General features: G+C 38.8%; 1 protein-coding gene across 2 annotated transcripts; it reads right to left on the minus strand.

Annotated features, from left to right (window-relative positions):
* Positions 1-113: 113 nt before the first annotated feature.
* Positions 114-19,669, minus strand: LOC140149069 (uncharacterized). Of its 2 annotated transcripts, XM_072171224.1 has the most exons (5): positions 19,058-19,669; positions 8,286-8,351; positions 5,879-6,099; positions 4,514-4,696; positions 114-3,546 (listed from the first exon to the last, which is right to left on the minus strand). In XM_072171224.1, exons 2-5 carry the CDS (start codon positions 8,296-8,298, stop codon positions 2,797-2,799), a joined length of 1,167 nt encoding a protein of 388 aa, XP_072027325.1. In that variant the 5' UTR covers positions 8,299-8,351; positions 19,058-19,669; the 3' UTR covers positions 114-2,796. The 2 variants fall into 2 exon arrangements, with proteins under 2 accessions (XP_072027325.1, XP_072027327.1); XM_072171226.1 differs by lacking the exon at positions 4,514-4,696.
* Between the last annotated feature and the right edge of the window lie 1,667 nt (positions 19,670-21,336).

Raw genomic sequence — 21,336 nt, forward strand, 5'->3', positions numbered from 1 at the left:
ACGCGCATTGTTCATGAATCAAACATCTTTGTTAGTCAGCTTTATAGGAGTTAACAACATTAAATTTGATCCTGATTTTTTTTAAATATAAATAAAAGCGCTTATAATACCAGTTATTCTTCTTTACAATTATGTTAGGTTTATTCATTGGAATTCCCAAGTTTCCCGGTACAAATGACATAGTATTTAATTTAACAATGAAAAAATGAATATAATAATATATGCGAGGATTGAGTTAAATCATGCAAGTCCAAGAAATTATGATTAAAATGGACTTACGGGGCTCGGGCACAACAAATTAAAGTAAGTTGAGAGAATGAAAAAATCAGGACTCGGCGCTGTCTGAACCCCTGCCTCACGATTACCGGTCCAGAGTTTTACCAATGCGCTGCCTGGGCACCCATCTAGTACCCAGATAATCTCAACTAGTCATGAATATCCAACACTGTCAGCGTAGTTTAGCGGCGGCCAATTATTCGCCAGCGAAGTGGTTACAGCTCACGCACCTTTTGGGATTGGTAGTACACGCCATAGACTTTGTGTTGCGATCATTTTGATCGTGGTGCAGAACTCAAAAGCGTGATCCAGTTGACATAGTGATAATCGGATTACAATACACGTAACACTTCGCTGGAGAATAACGTAAACATTTAATTGAAATACAAAATAAAATAAAATATGATGAATATTATGATAATTAATCTAATTTTGTTTATCGGTTAACCTTTGTACATCGATTCTTCAAGGGTGGTGGAATTTGATCATATAATATGCAATCTCTGAAAGGTTGTGAAAAAAAATTCGAACTTAAAACATGTAAAATGACGGTGCAATAAACTTATTTTTCAAAGAATGTTCTTGCAAGACCGGTGTATCTGATACAGTATCTCTTAACAGGAAGCCAACAGTCCTGATGTTGGAAATAAAAATACTATATTTTTAGGCAGCACACGGGTTACTAAGAGTGCCTGTGAACCCAACCGGAACTGACTACAACAGTGTATGTAACCAAGGGCGTAGCCAAGAGGCGTACAGCCTAGCCTTTTAGGGGCAAAGCCAAATTTTCGTCCCTATTTGTCAATTTTTGCCCAATTTTCAGTCGTTTTAATGAGACTACCTTTCTCTGTCCCCATTTTATCCCTGAAAATTTTTAGTAGAGGGAAGCATTTTCCCCCGACCCCCTGGCTACGCCACTGTTTGTAACATGCACCTTCCACAATCCACATTCTGCATTCAGTTAAGTTTGGTTCATGACCTCAAATATGCTATGAAATACATATGAATACATGTGTAATACACATTGTGTATTTATATTTGTAAACCAGTATAAGTGCGGACATTATTCTATACTATATATGTACAAGTGAGGATAGTATAATAAATGCAAGGACTATTTTGATGTCCTAACATTTCTATGGTGCCAAGGTCACTGTGCTTTCTTTCCCTGCGGGGCTCTTCTATATTAGAACTCACTTAGAGTGTTTAGTCGTTGAATGGTATATAAATATTAACTGTCTATGAGTGTGATGGTAGAAATATAATCACTCGGTGAAAGATGGATTGTTCCATTCCACGAGCCGGAACGGCGAGTGGAATGGAACAATACATCTTTCACCGAGTGATTATATTTCGACCATTACACGAATTTAAGACAGTTAATATTTGTTTTATATCACTCATGCATAAATTCTATTACTAAAATACTATTTAAGGTAGGAAATACATTTTTTCATCAACATAACACCATGTTTTGCCGTGATATACTTCACACTTTGGGGTCCATTCCACAACTAAATCGGCGAGTCCAAGAGTCAGCGCACGGCTTGGCGCAGGCGCACTACGGCAGAGCACTATGATAGTAAAGACTATCACACGGAGAGGGTGATGGTAAAAATGATAAATGGTAATCAACCAATGAACTGTCTAGAATTTATGTATGAGTGATATAAAAGTCTCTGGCCTCAGGCCTGCGGCCTTGATGTTTTTGTTGAAACTGCGCCCCAATAATACAAAAAACATCAAGGCCGCAGGGCTGGCAGGTCCGAGGCCGGAGAATCCCATACGATGACTAAACACTCCAAGTGAGTTACAATATAGAAGAGTAGGGCCCGCAGGGCAAGAAAGCACAGTGACCTTGACACCATAGAATATATATTCTACTTTTTTAAACTTTGACCCCATAATTTACCTCATTCTTCAAGCCCTGCCCTCTATCGGGGGCTAATTTATAGTGTAAGCTTCTTGGACGTATCCATATTTCAAGGTCATTGGTTCTTTGTAGCCCTGCAGGGCAATCTAGTTGGATATCCATATTTAGCGGTTAGTGCATATATGTGTCTATACACACGCACATATATATATTCTATGGTGTCAAAAATGTCCTCACATAGATATGTTTTCACATACATACATATTGTCTGTCCTCACATATATAGGTTTATCACTAAGGTTGTATCCGTGTTCTTATATTCTGAAACAGAGTTTAGTGTTCCCTTCAAGATGGCTGCTAATCTAAAAGCTTCCAAAGCACAGATACTCTCTCTATTATCCGGCGCGGCGTCGATGATATCAGCTCTTGGTAAAAATAATTGCAATTTCAGGATTTAGGAATTATTACACACATTTACTATATTATTGCACAATATCTCATTATAATCTATACATCAAAGCTATACTTGTCAAATTTGTCCTACAACCGCCCATTGTCCGCAAGGTTTAGTGTAGCTTGGCGGTAGATGCCTGATTTCTATTTTGCTCATAATGCATTGACTGCATGTTTTGTTTTATGGTTCACTTTCATTTGTTACTGCTCATGCTTGTTGGTATCTGAGAATAGGCCCAACTTCCGTGTACTGCTAAAGCAAATGGGTACGGAGACCCAGTAGCGGTCATGTTAGCAGCTGTCGTCCCACCGCTACGGATCATGGGGAACATACCGGGCAGTCCAAAGCCTAGCGGGGCAAGTGGGAGAGTCTGTGCCGCAAGACTTGCAGCATGTAACATTGAATTAGCTGACATTGGTGCCATCATGCGAGGCAAGCAAAATTTCTTAGCAGATTGTCCTGTTGGCGAGGTGGAAAAGTTGTCACCTCGACCTCTCAAAAAAAGCACACTTGATGGTCTTTTGTCCATGTCCATTGATTGTACTGTTGTTGCTATTTGGAATGCGGAAAGGGCGGGAAATGGGATTGGCGCAGGCGACCGGGTAGACGACACTGAAGACTGTGTCAGTTGGGAAGATTTGGAAGAAATAACCTCAATAGTAGAGTCCTTTTCTTCTGTTTCTTCATCTGTTTCGTCATTTTCTCTTTTGCGTTTCACACCCTTTCGTTCGGTTTCGTTCGATTTTTCCTCCAGTTCTTCTATATCTCTCTGCCTGTCCAGAATGCGTTCTATGGAGTGACTTTGCGTGGGAGACATGAGTGCTGGTTTGTTATTTGGTGTGAGGTTTAGAGGGTGCTGTGCGGATGCGTCGAGGGATGATGGACGATGTGGAATGGGAGCTGGCAGACGGGCGATTGGAGCTGGCAACACACTTGCTAAATCCTGTATGGAAAAATAAAAGTATATAATAGTTATAAGTTTATTCCCTTTTTTATCGATTGGAAATGCCTTTGCATTTAGGCCTACCTTCCTTAAAAGTAAGAATAGGGGGGGGGGGCGCCTACCGTCACAGAATATCCAAGCAAACACAAAACGTTTTCGACATCATTCGCAAAAGGATAGAAAAGTTTCCCAAAAAACGTTTAAATGTCGGGTTATATAATGGACATAATTATGAAGAGCTTGTGTCCAAACCATGTTAAGTCCACCAGCAGTAACAATACTGTGTGAGGTCTTTGTTTCCCAAATGAGAACAATAGTCTGCATATTGTTAAAGCAGCATTGTTGTGGTAAATAATAGCTTGTTGATGGTACAACTCATTGTTGCTAATGTCAAATTTGTCAAAGTAATTGTGATAGTATCACACAAGTAAATGAGAAACATGTGGTTATGGACTTAACATGGTTTGGAAACAAGCTCTTCATAAGGGTATAAAACGTTTTCATAACATTCAAAAACATTTCTTGATAACCTACTGCAAATATTCTAACATAATGTTATTTAAGTATTACCGATATATAGGCCCTATGTGGTTATTGTGTATTTTTATTTTTTTTTTTTTCGTTATTCACTGTTAGAACACTGGGTAAAATAAAACCGTTGGGTAAAACATTCTACCCAAATTGGGTAAATTTTACCCAACATCGTCTTTTTTTTCTTCAACATCGAGTAGAGTAAAATCTTATCCAACCCATGAGGGTTGTTCATAATTATGGTACCCAGCGAAAGATTTTACCCAATATTGGGTAAATTACTGAAAAAAACCACCGCAATAAGTAGAATGTTATTCTAACAGTGCCGGGCTCAGCGATTCACCTCATTATCTTATCGAGCCATCGTCGAAGAGACCAAAATCCGTTTACCCAATCACAATGAAGCCCCAATTAATGCAAGCAATATGCTAATCACCTGTGAAATGCATCCTGTAACGGTCGTGTTTCTCAGTATTCTATTAATGGAGCTAACACTGGGTATGGTAGTCTCATCGCATACACGTTCTTGAAGAAGCTTGTCTCGAATCTCCCAAGCAAATATGGACGGGTTCTCGTGCTTGTAACCCATGATCTTCTTCACTACCAAAGGGGTTGCTACCTGCAAATATACAATGATATAAGAGTAAAGGAATGCAAACTATAAATGACGAAAATTGATATCAGTCATCTAGTATCCTCAAATGTCCAAACTCTAAGGTCCGTAATGCACAAAAGCGTTAGACCGTGTCTAACGTTAGACCTGGTCTAAGTGAAATTTAGTTCTATCAGGAATGGTCCTTTCTATTATTTCCTTCCTAGAGTAGGTAGCAAATTCTAAAGTTTTAAAGACAATGTTCAAAAATAATGCAAAATGACTTAAGCAAATGTAAAGGAAAATGTCCTTTCTCCTGGGACTAAATTCCACTTAGACCAGGTCTAACTTTAGAACCGCTCTAACTCTTTTGTGCATACGGACCTGAAGGTTTTAGATCAGAAATACCGGTAGTGAACGTCAAGGACACCAGGAACATTTCCATCTAATCACCCACTGAAAAGCTGTGCATGGTCGAGCTAACGCTACCAGCAGAAGAGAATATGCCAAGCGAACTTCCGAAAAGAGTGTAATTATAAAGACCTTATCAAAGAAGGAGAATTAAGAGGCAGGATGGGAGCTAATACTTCTATCATAGAAGTTGGATTCATGGGCTTCACTAACAAGACACTGAGAACCTGCTTCAAATTTCTTGGCCAAATAAGACGATGAAGAAGGCTATACTATCAAAGCGGCTCTTTGAGCTACCTACGCGTTTTGGCTAACAAGACACAACGAGACGTTTGGTAGTTGGGAATTAGTCATAAGACTATATCTGAAGAAGCCCAGGAAGAATTCCAGTAGTCATGATACTCGTAATGTGCCCAATTGAAATGAAACCACCTATGCCTTGAATGAAGCTTGCACTTTCTGCAAAGCGTTCCAGGAGCACCCCAAGAGAGCATGCGTGGATTTGGCACGTTGGCATGTGTTACCTCTCGGGAGAGCGTGACTCAATGGTTAAAGTTCTCGCTTCTGGTGCATGAGGTCTCAGGTTCAATTTTCGGTGATATTTAACAGTCCTCGAAGTAAACTTTATAAATTGACATGTACCTAAAGTGTATGTACCTGGGACGATCAATCGAAACCTTTGATCTTTGACCTTTCATATTGAAGATATACATTTTTTCCCCAAAAGACCTAATTTTTGTGGTCTTTTGGGGAAAATGTATATATCTTCAATACGATACAATAATTTTAGCCTCTTACCTTTGGTTTACTGCCACCAATATTGCCAGGTCGAATAGATCCAGTCTCGTAATATCTCGTGAGAATCTTGGACACACATCCATGAGATACCAATAACTGCCGTGATATGTCACACGGTCGGACACCTAATTGTGCCAGCTGAACTATCCGAGCACGGACACAATCTGGTAATGGCCGGCCGTTCACGAAAACGCCACCTAACTGGTTGACGCCCGCCTGGCCTGTCAAGAAAAAGAACATTAAAATATAATAGTCAGTATAGAAAATATTGTGAATTTATTGTAAACAATCGGTGAAAAGTGGCCGTCCCTAATATCCCAATTCCCGGCCCCGGTTCCTGGCCCTGTCATGACGCCACGAAGCAACCAAGACGATTGTCGTGTTCAATTACGGGCGTCCACCCCCCTGCATGGGGAAACGGCTTAGTGTAATGGTTTCATCCTGGCTTTGCACCCCAGAGTTTGCATCACCGAGGTCCCGGGTTCGTTTTGCAAGTTTTATCCGGTTTCTCCGGTATTTAAAACTGGGCTGTCTTCGATAAGTATAATTGATCCGACGGTATTGGAATAATGGCGCGAATCATATGTGTGTAAATAAATAAGTAAATAAACGTTGACATTTATATAGCGCCTTTCGCATGTATCAAAGCGCTTTACATTTATCATTAGAATATGTCAGCTGCCATATACAATGCCCAATGATGCTCATACCTTTCGGCGGTGCTCAATGGACATTAATCCTAACAGCTCCCCATTTCACCCCTGGGTCGAGAGAGGCAATTGAGGTAAAGCGCCTTCCCCCAAGTGCACAACACGATGGCACCGCCGGCTCGAACTCGCAACCCTCCGATTGCGAGGTAGAACCTGTACCGCTGTGCCACCGTGCCCTCAACCGATAAGCGTCAATAAATCAATAACCAAACCCCAACCCTTAAGGGTGACAATATGCTGAAAATATTCAATAGAATTGCATTTTTGTTCCTGATATATACAACTGTGTTTTAAAACGTTACACAAAACTATAATACTATACTGTATACTTAAGATGTCGACGGAATAAAACGTGATTATTCCGTAGACATCTTATAGGTTCCATTTTACCAGCCTAGAATATAATCACGTTTTCTGCCCGACGCGACATCCCTGGATTACGATTGGAAAATTGAAGCGTTTTGTTTGGATCTTAATGACGAATTGCTGAAACATAATTATACATATTCAATTCGGCAACAAGGAGATCCTAGCCAAAGCTTCTATAACCCTAAAAGGTACAATATGTACTGAAACAACTTGATTAGACTCGTAGTTGACTGCTTATTTTAAATTAGTTTGTCGGTTTGGTAAACCCGAACCATGAGAGCAAGCTCACCCTGTCAAGCATGATGGAATCGCGTTGTCTGTTCGTGTGCAAATTCAAAACGCTTTTATAGCTTTGTCCTAACCAAACGAACTTTCGAAATAGCAAAATGAAAACCGTTATAGATAATTAATAATTAATGAAACGTCAAAGTCTTTGCTGACATGCTTGAATCAGATGATAAAATGGTCGGAAGTTGAGAGGCATGTGAGGCAGATGGCGCTGTTGAACATTTTATTGAGGAGAGGATATACGCTCAAAATCCTGGCTGCCAAACAAACGATCAAACGAAAAGGACAACTGCATATTTACAAGGGTTCAATGCCTTGGGGTTTGATCAATAGCTACATGAATCATCGCTTTATAAAACAGTAGATAAATAAATGAAAATTTAAAAGAATCACCAAAGACAAGGGGAAAGGACAAGGACGAAAAATGAGGACAAAATAAGCACTGCCACGGTGCCTTGCATTTACGCATATTTTATAGGACCTTAAAATGACGAACATTTTTGAAGTCCAAAAGTCATAAATAAATAAATAAATAAATAAATAACACACACACCCTACGCTGCCCCCACCATAATTAGGGGCTGTGCAATAATTATGAACCCCGGAAGAAAGTAAATTTTCCATATGGCATGTCACAAAATACTTGTCCCCTTCTCGACCCCTGTTCTCGACCTGCCAAAAATTACTTGCCCCCTCTCGGTCTGCTAAAATAATATTTGACCCCACCCTTTGCACATGCCATGCTCCCATATTTTTGAAAACCCAATTTGCAAATGTTTATTGTTAAAATTGTCTAATTACAATATGAGGGTACCGAGCATCAGGAAATTGTGTATAATTAGAACGTTTCTGTACTGTTTTCCTTAGCCCGGGCTTTTTAGAGCGTTTTATTTAAAAGATGCCCCATAAATGTGTGCCAAACATCGCTTACTACAAAATATTTTTGCTCATCCCCAGATAAAAATACCCCGGCTCATATTTTTAATATTGCACGGTTCTATATTAATATAGAGGACATTCTGAGAATCAAATCAACTTACCCGTATGAGGCATTGCTCCGTGTAGGTTCTCCAGGATTCACAAAGGTTTGTTCCACGCTGAAGAATCTGTGTCAAATAAAAGACAAATCATTATTATTCAACACAAGACAACACATTCTGAACATTTTATTAATTAAAGAGATATGACGTACAGGCATTTTGCCAGCAAAATAGAATTCAATTTTGACATCCTTTATGAAAACCAAATCTTTTAGCTTTTCACCCCAAATGTTTTAATTCAAGGAGCAAATGTGAACAGTATCCAAAATATAATTGCCCATGTATGGTGGCAGCCCTGTACTATATGCACGATGGAATTAATGGCAGCGTGCTCGGTGTTACCTAGATAATATATATGAAAAGGTCAAGTTTTTGAATCAAAACTATTATTCTATCACACAATATTGATCAGTTGACTTTAAGGGAAGACCCTCATCAAAAACACCCATTTATGGTCATATTTCGTTGTCACTCCAGGTAAAAGAGCAGACTTTTTTCTTTCACATACTTTTTATTCCAAACAAATCGCATTTACGGTTCCCAAGAAATTGCAACTTGAAGTGAAGCATCTTGCACGATCAAATGTATTATTTATGTATTTTATTGTTTTTCAAGCTGTGATATTTATTATGTATGTTATTGTTTTTCAAGTGGCGATATATAATATTTTTACAGTAAAAAGTCTGTATCTCAAAAAGTACATAAGCTTTTATCATGTTATCTTCACAACAAATTGTAATAAATCAATTACCTGCATTTTTACATATTACCTGTAATAAATTTTCATCTAATTTGCATAAAAAAAATAAAAAGGATTTTTTACCTTCAAAATAGTCAGTGGACCCTATTTTTCAATGGATTTCTATGAAATTTGGACAGAATGTACCTCAGGTCATTTGTCAAAAAATGTTGGAGTTAGATTTCCTGATTTTGTCCCCAATTTATTTTTATCTTAGGCCTTTTTTGTCCAAAAAAGTGCTTTTTTGGTGTTTTGGGGCTTTTTCCTGTTTTTGGCCAAAATAAAGGTTTTAAAAAAAATCTGACTCCAACATTTTTTTAATGTGACTTTTCTCTTTCATCTGAAATAAAAATCAAGTTCCTAGCTCATTCCCCTGGGTCCATAGGCTATTTTGAAATTTGACACCTTCAAATCCAAGATGGCGGCCAATGGAATATGCAAATTAGGTGAAAATCATTTTTTCTCCTTTTATTGACCCAAAGGTCCTACAGACCAAATTTGGTAATAGCACCTTTATTAAAGAAAAAGTGATTTTGATGAGGGTCTTCCCTTAATACGCTTACCTAGCCGAAATCTGTGGCCCTTATGGACTTAGTAAGCGCGGAGCGCGAGTCCAGTTCAAAGGGTTGGCCAAAGCGCGAAACGTAAAACGCAGCCTCTTGTGTCAAGTCTATATAGCCAACAAAAACACGTTATCTTTGTTGGTGAGCTTGTTGTGTGAGATAGGATACTAAAGCAAAAGACTCCACAAAAGTAGTACTAACGTTTCCCATGTAGACCCCCCCCCCGTGTACTGTAGACCTAATTGTATCAAAATGATTGGTACCTATCATTTCCCAGTGATGTGGTGGACAATCACATACCATAGACATGTGTGACCGTACACCACGAATGAGCCAATTTTGTTTTATTTCGTGTTTAGAAAAAACAATCATAAGCTTTAAAATGGTAAATCTTAAAAAAACCGATATCCCATTACTCGTTGACTGCCGATAAAACGCCCAATAAAGACTTAGTCACCGGACCGCGCCGGCCAGTTAAAGTACATGCCCTATCACACCACTCCACACCATACATAAATTCTCCCGTCACATTTCCCAAATATGAAATTAGTCAAATTTTTATTTACTTCTTTTAAAGTTTGGCAGAGGCGGGGTTCGAACTCACGGCGCAACGCTTAGTACTGATGAGCCTAGCGCCTTAGACCACTCGGCCACTTGTCTTGTTGTTATTCATTTGAAACTTATTTAAAAATATAATCGCTACCACGTGACAAGCAAAGACAGAAAACGTATTATATTTTGGAATTTTATCATTAATGTGTATTATAATAGAGCTACCATTATTTATATTGTTGAATTCTCAAGCGCATCATTTCGAATTGGGTTTTTATTCCTAAAGCCCGATACTGAATCCACCTGTACATTTTAATTTCATCGCGGGATGCTGAGATGTTTGAAAAGCATCGCAGCATCGCATACCGCTGCGAAGTGGAGTCAGGATCGGGCTTAATTCGAACCACCAGCATCCATGGTTCGATGTAGAGAGTCTTTCCTATTCAGAGGAAATATTGCAATTACACACCTTATTGCCTTTTAACAATAACCAATGACACTAGCACGTAATTCCAGCCAAGCACCAATCTTTAATCCTATTGTTGAAGAGGATAATAAGCTTATACTTATGTATAGCATTCGTAAAAAAGCTTAAATTAAGTCTTTGTTTGCTTTGGTTAAGTCCTGTTCAAGTGGTGGATTAACCAACAATTAACAATGAGAGGACATTCCTGAACCTCGTTCAGTTGGCGATGATTTGAAGTGACCGCCAATTATGACCATTTGATATTTAATAGGGGCCTACCAGCAATGTGGAAAAAAAAAGAAATAATGTAGTGCCAAAATAATGTACCCTTTTACGGAAGGAGCAAAGTTTAACAAGTTACAACTCCGCTTCTGCAGTACGAATGTCAGCGGCGAATGTCAGGTTATTATTTCCCAGTCTTGAAAAAAATTGCAGGCAGAGGTGGGAATCGATCTCGGTACCTCCCGGTTAAAAAGCACTGTGCAAAACCACTAAGCCAACTAAATATCTGTCGTGAGATGCTTGACATTAATCTTTGATATTGCTGAATGGAACAAATCGCGGAATTAAATCAGTAATAAAAGAAGTAGATTCTTATTTAGCGGCCAAATTGGATAAAAGGGGAAATATGTGTCCCTGCTCTAAAGAAAATATAGGTTAGAAAATTATCAAATAAATTTAAATTAAAAATTGAGACTTTATATTTATTTATTTCACAAGGCGGCATTTTCACAGACAAACACTGTATATGCTAAAAACTCGACCCTTATTACTACTAGATGATGGCATAGCTCAGTGTTAGAGCATCAGACTGGTAATGTCAATATCGTTGGTTCGAATCCGCCTGCCAGCAATAGTTATTATGATTTTAATGCTACGCTACAATTTGTTCAATTTTTTTTCATTTATTTATTTATTCATTCATTCATTCATTCATTCATTCATTCATTCATTTATTTAAATAATTTGATATATTTGAAAGGGGTATTTGAGCAATTTGAAATTTTTACCCCCGTATAATCCTATGGGGTCATTTTGAACCCACCCCTCCCAAATTGCCAAAACCTATGAGTTTAAATCATACATAATGATCAGTACGTCAATCATGAGTGAACACCGGTTGGTCACTGCATTTATTTGGGAATGGGTAGGCACTGCAGCTTGATTCACCATCCACAACATGATGATTATATACACTTGTAGGCCTATGTTGTTGTTGGTGTATAAGTAATGGGCCTTGCAATTGAAATGCCTCAAGCTTTTAATCCGATATGCAGATTATCTATTTGTTCTCGTGAATTGGAAGACATTCTTTGATGTATTACTGAGCTCAATGATCTGAAATTACTGGAGTGTGAGGTCAGCATAGTATTTTATTAACAGAAAGTATAGAGGCCCTGCATGAAATTATCGATTGGCTCCAAACAAAGGATTTGAGCCGGTGTCCTTCACCGTAGTTATGGCGGAGTGCAATCCATTCAATCAAATGTTGTCATCAACCTATTTGATTGCAATCATGCTTTTGTTGAATGCATTTGAGTAGTCCGCCATATTTACGGGATGATATGTCACATGCAAGGCCTCTATTCTCCAAATTCATTTCCTAATGTATGTGAGAATGATACAATAATGACATGATGAACATAGTCATTGATGCATCAGTTTTAAAATAGACTAGGCGGTTACCATATTTGGCGGTTCTCGGCTGGGCGCGATTACCAGGCTGATGGTGACATGTCCATATGACAGTTTTTACTAATTTGACCTCAGATGATCCCTGGCGACCCCAAAATGACCTTCCAAAAATTTGGCTCTAAATGTTGACTGTACCCACCAAGTTTCATGCCCATACGACAGTTTTTAGTAATTTGACCTCAGATGACCCTTTAGATGACCTTGGATGACCCCAAAATGATCTAAACTTATAACTCTAAATGTTGACTGTACCCACCAAGTTTCATGCCCATATATGAGTTTTTACTAATTTGACCTCAGATGACCCGTGGTGACCTTGGATGACCCCAAAATGACCTTCAAAAAATGTTGTTTTAAATGTTGACTGTACCTACCAAGTTTCATGCCCATACGACACTTTTTAGTAATTTGACCTCAGATGACCCCTGGGAGCGGACTCCGGTGTCAGATGACTTTAAAACGAACATAAACATCTTCTTGACAGGACAGAACTACACCCACCCACCGAGTTTGAGCCCTGTACGACCTAGTTTCATGCCCATATGACAGTTTTTAGTCATTTTACCTCAAATGACCCCTGGGAGGGGGCCCTGGGTCGGATGACTTAACGAACATGAACATCTTCTTGCCAGGACAGAACTACACCCACCCACCCACCGAGTTTGAGTCCCGTAGGACATGCCCATATGGCAGTTTTTAGTCATTTGACCTCAAATGACCCCTTGGAGGGGGCCCTGGGTCGGATGACTTAACGAACATAAACTTCTTCTTGCCAGGACAGAACTACACCCACCCACCGAGTTTGAGCCCCGTACGACCTAGTTTCATGCCCATATGACAGTTTTTAGTCATTTTACCTCAAATGACCCCTGGGAGGGGGCCCCGGGGTCGGATGACTTAACGAACATGAACATCTTCTTGCCAGGACAGAACTACACCCACCAACCGAGTTTGAGTCCCGTAGGACATGCCCATATGGCAGTTTTTAGTCATTTGACCTCAAATGACCCCTTGAGAGGGGGCCCCAGGGTCGGATGACTTAACGAACATAAACTTCTTCTTGCCAGGACAGAACTACACCCACCCACCGAGTTTGAGCCCCGTACGACCTACGACGGCCTCACATTAGCAGTCACAGACAAAACCTAAATCTATACAGAATAATATCCATTACTCGTCTCGAAAGAGCTCAAAATAAATAACTTAGAAAATTTTCTTGATGTCCTTTAACATGTTTCCATAGTTAACCATCGTTAGCCATGGATATCTATGCTGTAGAACTGACCGGTGACTAAGTCCGATTTATTGGGACGTTTATCGACCATCAACGAGTAATGCCAAGCGGGGTTATGGTTTGTTGAACTTTGCTCCTTCAACAAAATGGTAACCTTTTTTCGGTTCTACATGTGTCTTTTTCCACATTTCTGGTAATAAATATCAAACAGTCATAATTGGCGGTGATTTCAAATCATCCCCAAGTCAACGATGTTCAGGAATGTCCTCTCGTTGTTAATTGTTGGTTATCCATACCTAGACAAAATACAATGCTTTGTAACCCACCACTTGAACAGGATTTAGTCAAAGCAAACACAGACTAGAGCTATTTAAAAATTCCATAGATATAGGTAGAAGCTTATTAACAATAGGATTATTGATTGGTTTAAAAGGTGTATGACTGGCGCTATCAAAATGAGATACATATCGCAACAAATTGAGGTACCTAATATGAATACGACCTTCATGCACATCTCAGAATACAATTTAGGACATTTACGGCTCATTCGTGGTGTACGGTCACATATTACAAGAGACCGGCCATGTGAGGAATCTTCTACAGTAGTATCACATGCATCACTCTTCAACGCTTAAAAAGTGACACTTTTTTGAAAGGACAAAATTTGCACCTTGGCAACCCATTTTGAAAGACGGTCAAACATGTGGCCCCAAGCTTTGTTTGATATCGGTTTATAGTTCAGTTTGCCGAGACAAAATGTGTTTATTCAGAATAACATTATCCGCAATATCAAAAATATAATGATGCTAGAAAACGGGCATTGTACATGCAGGAAAAGTATCCGTATGTCGGAATGCTTGCTATTTTATGGGCCAGTGCGCGCGTGCGAGCACAATTTTGCAATTTTACCCCATTTGGGCCAAACACTTGTGTTTATCGTGCTAAAAAGGAAGGTGCAGAGGACAATTATTGATTTATATTTTCTTCTATTATGATTTTAGGGAGACGGTCGGACCCCCGTCTAAAATTTTAGGGGGTCCTGACCCCTTCCCCCTTCCGCTGCCTTTGAAACGGTCTGTTTTACGCGCTGAAAATATAATGGAATAATGAATACGAGCTGTACGAAACATAACCAACATGATACTGTAACCTATATGTGTAAATTGAATTTGCGTCATTAGAATATAAAATAAGAAGATTTTAGAAGTTCAAACATGCCTCTAAAAAGTACGGTTTAATAATTAATTATGTACGGTAGGCTAATCTAGGATGGGAAGCTTGCAATTTTGTAGTCGACCTGCGTATTATATGCTAAATGCCATATTTTCATGTGAACAATGTTTTAAATACAACACTGTGACAATTGACCAATTTTTAAAGTTATGCGTTTATTTGGGTAAACGTTTACGTATATAAATTTAATAATTATCTTTTTTTTAAAAAGAATGCGAGCATTTTTGTTTTCAAATAGCGAAATGGGGCATTATACCTTAAACAACCCGCTTAACTGAGCTATATTCGTGCCGGGATTTGTGTCATCAGATCAAAACGTTTAAATTAAATTCACTACGGTACTATAAATAAGTATTATTGATGATTTCGGAAATTAGATATATGGAATTGATAATTAATGTAATGATGATGAAGCGTGTCTTGCAATTGTCTAAATTGTTTGTCCAGTGTTCACCGCATTTATTTATTTTCCGTTGAAAGAAACAAAAGTCAGATCAGACCACCGTCGTCTGAAAAGCACCTGCCATGCATAGTGCTATGGCTCCATTAATTGTGTCGTAATTGAATCGTATTCATATTTCATACAAGGGAAAAGTTATCTCATGCTTTTAAGCAGATTTTCACAATGCAAAGACGGGAAGGCAGGGAAGGGGACAAGTACAGGTTCTAAATTAATGGGCAAAGTCCAGATCTTCTCTCTTTTTTTTTTAATGTCAAGTACGTAGGCCTATAGACATTAATAGCCGAAATCTAGGCGATAACGCTGACGAAACTTCGGTCAGACACGGGTCGCCGTAGATAGCTGGTCAGTGGTCGGGCCTTTTTTACAGGACAGGCACACAGTGACATCGCCCCGATATCTTCATAGTAGAAATCGCCATGGTAGGTTGAATCCACAGCCACCGATGGCCATTTTATTCGGACCTTATGAGATGCATATTATTAGCGAAGTGACCTGACTAAGGCTATGACAATAGACGGGGTAATTGATTTCTCGCTGTGTGAGCAAGCTTGTATACGACATTGCGGTCAATGGTTATACTGTCTCCACTTGAGTGAGTGCCGCTATAGCCTGCTGCGCGCTGTAGTCCATGGACCAACGCAATATAAAATTGAGAGTTTTGGTCAAATTTTGAGTTCAAAGCGCACGGCCAATTTTCAAAGCGCACGCTAACGACTATAATATCTGTTCAACACGTATTTTGTGTATGAGACCACATCTGGTTTCTTGAGAAAATTCATTTACGGGAGATATTCATCATTTTCTAAGATGATTTTCGTCTGATATCAAAATCGTGCATAGCAATTCACGTGTATCGATCCCGTGTATTCATTTTAATGTCTCTGCTGCACCAAATAATTATTAGCCAGGCGATGTCGGTGTGAGGCAAGTGTATCCAACAATAGGGCTTATTGCCCTGATCGAAACCGACTGTAACGAGGTTTTTTTTTATCACGGTTCATCTTTTTCAGATGGTCCTGCGGGGATTTTGAACCCGGGACCTTTCTTTCTGCGCTGCATAGGCATGATAAGGTGGTAGTTTTACTAGACAGGATTAGATTTTGGATGCGGTAGGTGGACGTGTTATGTGACGTCATCATGAGGTCACTTCAACCGTTCTATCCAATCGGCACATCAAGTTGACGTGATGTGTTCATATTTCCGCGTGCACGTGCGAAATCTAATCCTGTATACTGCGTATAATTGTGATACACGGGTTCTCCCCGTCAGTCCGAAACACCGTCAATACGCGGATTTAGGGTTTCTCTACCGGTCAATTTGTGCCGAAATCCCTTCCCACAATGCAATAAGCGTTTTGCATAACAATATATACAGTTCGGAGGTTAATCAATATTCTTTGTTATGCAATACGCATATTGCATTGTGGGAAGGAATTTCGGCACAAATTGACTCCGGTCGGTATAGACCACTTGACATCACTGTTTATCAACAAAGGCGAGGGATTCGTCTATCGATATGCTCGAACGAGCCACTACACTGATCAATGGCTTTCTTGTACTGTGTGAAATGTGGCGGGCGATTTAAAATGCACGTGCCCTTAGCAGACTATGATGCGTACGCACACTGCAGGGCAAAGAACAATGTAAATTGTCATAATGCGCACGCATACTGCCGGGCAGTGACGTCACATGCCAAGTGTTCTATAGAGAAACCCTAAATCCGCGTATTCGAACCCCCGTCAGTCCGAAAACCTTGCAGTTAGGGTTAGGGTAAGGGTTATATAGGGTAAGGGTTAGGGTAAGGGTAAGGGTTAGGGTTAATCTAACCCTAGCGGGTTTTCGGACCGACGGGGATTCGGATTGACCTGGTTTTAAAGTTCATGATTTCTTATAGAGCTGGACACTTCCAATTTTATTTGTTTGTCAGTGGAATATTAAAATTAACGCTTGTAAATCTTAATAGAGGTTGTACAAAATGGATGCAGAACTTAGTGAGTGTGTATCTTTGCTGCTTTTTGTTTTTTTCGACGTTTTTCAATTTCCTTGCAGAGTAATTAATTATCTTCATATAGTAAGCAAAAAATTACTTCCATATTTCAAAACATTAGTAATCATTCAACGACTTCAAAAGAAAATGTACGAGAATTTCTTTCTGCGATTGCTTAAACTCCAGGGCTTTTAAACATGTTAAGTCATGACAAATCAATGGAGTGAAATATCAAGAATGGAAATGATGTTTATTTTACATTTGGCCATCAGTATAATGACTACAAACACACAATCATGACAATATAGTAATTTCACATAATAATTCCTATCTTTATCTTTATATTTTCTTTGCATTTTACCATGTTTACAATCTCAAGAAATCAAAATGAATGGGAAAATAACAATATTATCACTAAAACATCGATTTAAACTCCTTGTTTTATTTCAATTATGAAAACTGTACTATTATATTCCGCAAGTAGTCAGATTTGTTTTTATTTCATATTTTAGCATTATTCGTTTTCAAACCAAGTATTAAAATACTTAGAGGGCACGGTGACCTGGTGTGGTACGGGCTCTAACTCATAATCGGAGGGTTGTGGGTTCGAACCCCGGCGGTGTGTCATTATAGCTCTCAATCTCTATGGCCTCAATCCACCAGGTGTATAAAATGGGTGCTGGTATAATATAGTAGTTAGTACTGGGAATATAAAACAGGCTCGTTGTGCCACACATCAGGGGAGTGTGTCTTAAACTCAAAGGAAAAGAGATGGATACTTTGGCCTGATGTCTATTGCTCCAGAATCACTTTGCCTTACCTTACTTGCCTTACAGAGGAAAAAAACGACGGAAACAAAAAAATATGCATTTCGTTTGCTAGTATGGTTACCAGATTCAATTGTGTTTTGCTCTGTGCGGCTGATGTTTCAATCATTTTATCAATTGACATCACTTACTTTTTCTTATACTTTGACGAACATTTAGATTAGGTTCACTAGTAGAGACTGGAATGGATTGTTACATGTACTTACTTTAAAAAGTTCCAAGTAGAACCTAACAAGGTTCTTGAGCTGCCCTGTATATAACCTAAAATAGCACTACAAAGGTTCGGCAAAGGTCAGGAAAGAACCAATTTAGTTATAATTATATAAAAGGTTCCGTAAAGGCCAGAAAGAACCATTTTTGGTTCTTGCACTTTCCTACAACTCTAGCTGTCTTGCATGTACATGATGTAGAACCCTATCCCTAGAACCCTTTTTTTCCTACAAGTGTATTATAACTTTTTAAAATTTTAAGACAGGATTTGTGACTATATAATCTATAAAATGCGATATATATATAGAAACCGTCGATATTTTTCGTATTAACACTATTTAGCGGCTATCTATATCAGTTATATTAAACAGATGATAAACATAAATCATCTGACGCTAAGCGCTGATTTCGCGAGATCGAAATCCCGGTTCAAAATACAAACTGCATGGCTGCTATAGCGTGATGGATTGGCTATGCTTGCTAATTCGTAAATATAGAGAAAATAATGAAATATACATTCAAATACTGCTGAAGTTAGCTTCATTTGGGTGATAACAAAACTATGATTATTATAGTTTTTTGCATGATAAAGTTCTCTAAATCTTTGGTTAAGTTGCATGTTTATCTTTCAGTTATTTTCATATAAATTGTTACCTCGCATACAACTCACACGAAGAACTGAAATTAACGAAATTTAACGAGAAATAATTATGTTTCATATTAAAGCGTTCCAATAATTTAACTTAATATTCTACATTTTAAATGTTTCCCAAAATGTATATATAAAATCAGAATTTGACTTACTTTTAATTGATGAAGTCACCCACCACAGTTGAAGCACGGTGCTTGGTAACAATTGCGTTATCTTTGTGCTGATAAATTCGAAGAAGTCCTTATTTGATAGCAACAATTAATTGAAATAGTTTCATCTAAAACCAACAAAATGCTTTACTGTTCGTCACCTAGGTTGCTATCTACTGCTGATGAGTCGACTGGATGATGCTGTCTGCCTGCTTATGACAGACCGTCTGCCACGGCGAGGGGAAGTGTATTGATCCACGCTCTGCACCGGGCGGAAAGTGTACGCACTGCTGTTTACACGCCAAACCGCTACGGTTCTATGCCTAAATGCCAAAGCGGGAACGCGACCATCTGAATCTGAGCGCATAACTGGCGTATCAGTCAGGTCGCGGCCCGGTTTTTTTCTTATGCTCACACATACTAACGTAGGCTTCTCAAGCAAAACCCCGCGAGATAGGGAGCCGTGAAAAACCACCTGCTCACTGTCACTCATACTATCACTCTTAAAGCGAATCTGAATAGCGCATTTTCCGCTGAAATGGCTCAGGAAAGGCCTTAGAGAGCGGCCTCCCTAAAGAAGTCATTTCTGCCTATAAAATCGATGGCCGGATACAGACCGGGGTGTCGGCTTATTTAATGGCTGATCATCAAAGTGTTGCCATTTCTATATTTGGTAAAATAGTTAAATATTTAGATATTAACCAAAAAAAGATACTAACATCAGATTTTGATAAATCTTTACAGTTTGTGAGTAAAAGCATGAGTAATGATTTTGAAGAAAAGCCAACATTATAGTTTTTTCTATTTTGATGATTTCGTAAGACATGTTTGAATACGTGATTGCTGGAGGGGGTTCAGTAGTGTCAATATTAGGTTGGCGGCGCGTTTTGGAGCTAGGGGAACAAGGAGATTCCGACACTGCATGCTCACTCAATTTGGCGTAAAACTCATGAACTTTGCATCGTCACACACCTTGATTAAAAGTACTAAGTTACTTTTTTTTTCATACACCGAAGATATGCATGCTAGATTCACGATCTGGGCAATGCTTGGTCCGAGCATTGTCAGAAACTATGTAACATGATGTAATGCTTCTTAACCGTGGCATGCCAGAGATGCTCCTATTATCCGAAAAGGGTTCAAGTTATGCATTTTAGGTCAGGATTAAGGATAAGAATAGGGTTAGGGTTAGATTTATAGTTTAGTGTCAGAGTTAGGATTAGAGTCAGGATATGTTTAGTGTTATGTTAAGGTTAGGATTAGGCTAATGACTTATTGTATAGGTTAAGGTTAGGGTAATGTTTAAGATTAGGATAAAAATTAGGATTTATAAGTAAGTTATTGAGATTTCGGATTAATGACCCTTTGGACTATCGACCTGTAACCCCTTATCATAATCATCATGATCACATATAGCGTCCGTTCAACGGCTCGCCGCCATTTGACCACGAGCATGAATGTTCCGCATGAACATAAATGCTCAACATGAGCATAAACGCTCCACATGAGCATAAATGCTTCACATAAGCATGAGCATAACATGTAAGGTATCATGCTAACATTCGAGAATCGTTCTACACTAGATTTGCAATACTGTTATGGCTTGGATTGCATTTACGCTTAATTGCGGGGTTTGAAATCATTAATTGGAGATAGCTTTTTAAAGTCGAAGTTTGAATTTAATATTTGAAACCCTAAATGTATTTGATATCTTTATATTAGAGCACTTCGTAGCACCATCTGTAAAGCATGATACGTAGCTGCAGAACGCAACAATCCGACCCGTGACGGCATCAACACGACAGGCATTTATTTACATTACCCGGCAATGTTTGCAAATACTGCGGGCAAAATTTACTTTGCGTCTCGCGCTACTACCTTTTCCCCTCCCCCATTTTTGTTTCTTCCGAATAGACAATATTGCAATAAAGTGACGTAAGTTTTATGTGATTTGAAATGTATCACTTTAAATGTTACTGTAAAATATACTCTTATGATGACCCATTGGTAACCATTGAGTGAGTAGAAGAACGGCGAGTTAAGATGTCCATTTTCTTATCTGCTCTCCGGTACGCTCCTTACTTAAAACATCCGTTGTTCTATTAGTATTAAGATCGATTTGACTTTGGTTTAAAGTTCAGATCGACAATCTTTGGTATTAAAACTACTCGTCATCATCATCATTTTCTCAGTTCAAATGTCTCTTTTCGAACGGCATACTGTAGTTCATTACAATCTCCGTTTCACAACCATAGCTCAAAATTTAACCTGAAGTTGCATGA

Source organism: Amphiura filiformis, chromosome 3, assembly GCF_039555335.1.
Source record: "Amphiura filiformis chromosome 3, Afil_fr2py, whole genome shotgun sequence".
Lineage (NCBI taxonomy): Eukaryota > Metazoa > Echinodermata > Ophiuroidea > Amphilepidida > Amphiuridae > Amphiura > Amphiura filiformis.

What these genes read in the sequence shown, in the direction of transcription:
- LOC140149069 (XM_072171224.1), bottom strand. An exon ending in TTGGTGGCAGTAAACCAAAG is followed by an intron (nt 4,697 to 5,878) that starts GTAAGAGGCTAA and finishes GTATATTTGCAG; the next exon opens with GTAGCAACCCCTTTGGTAGT. An exon ending in TTACAGGATGCATTTCACAG is followed by an intron (nt 3,547 to 4,513) that starts GTGATTAGCATA and finishes TTTTCCATACAG; the next exon opens with GATTTAGCAAGTGTGTTGCC.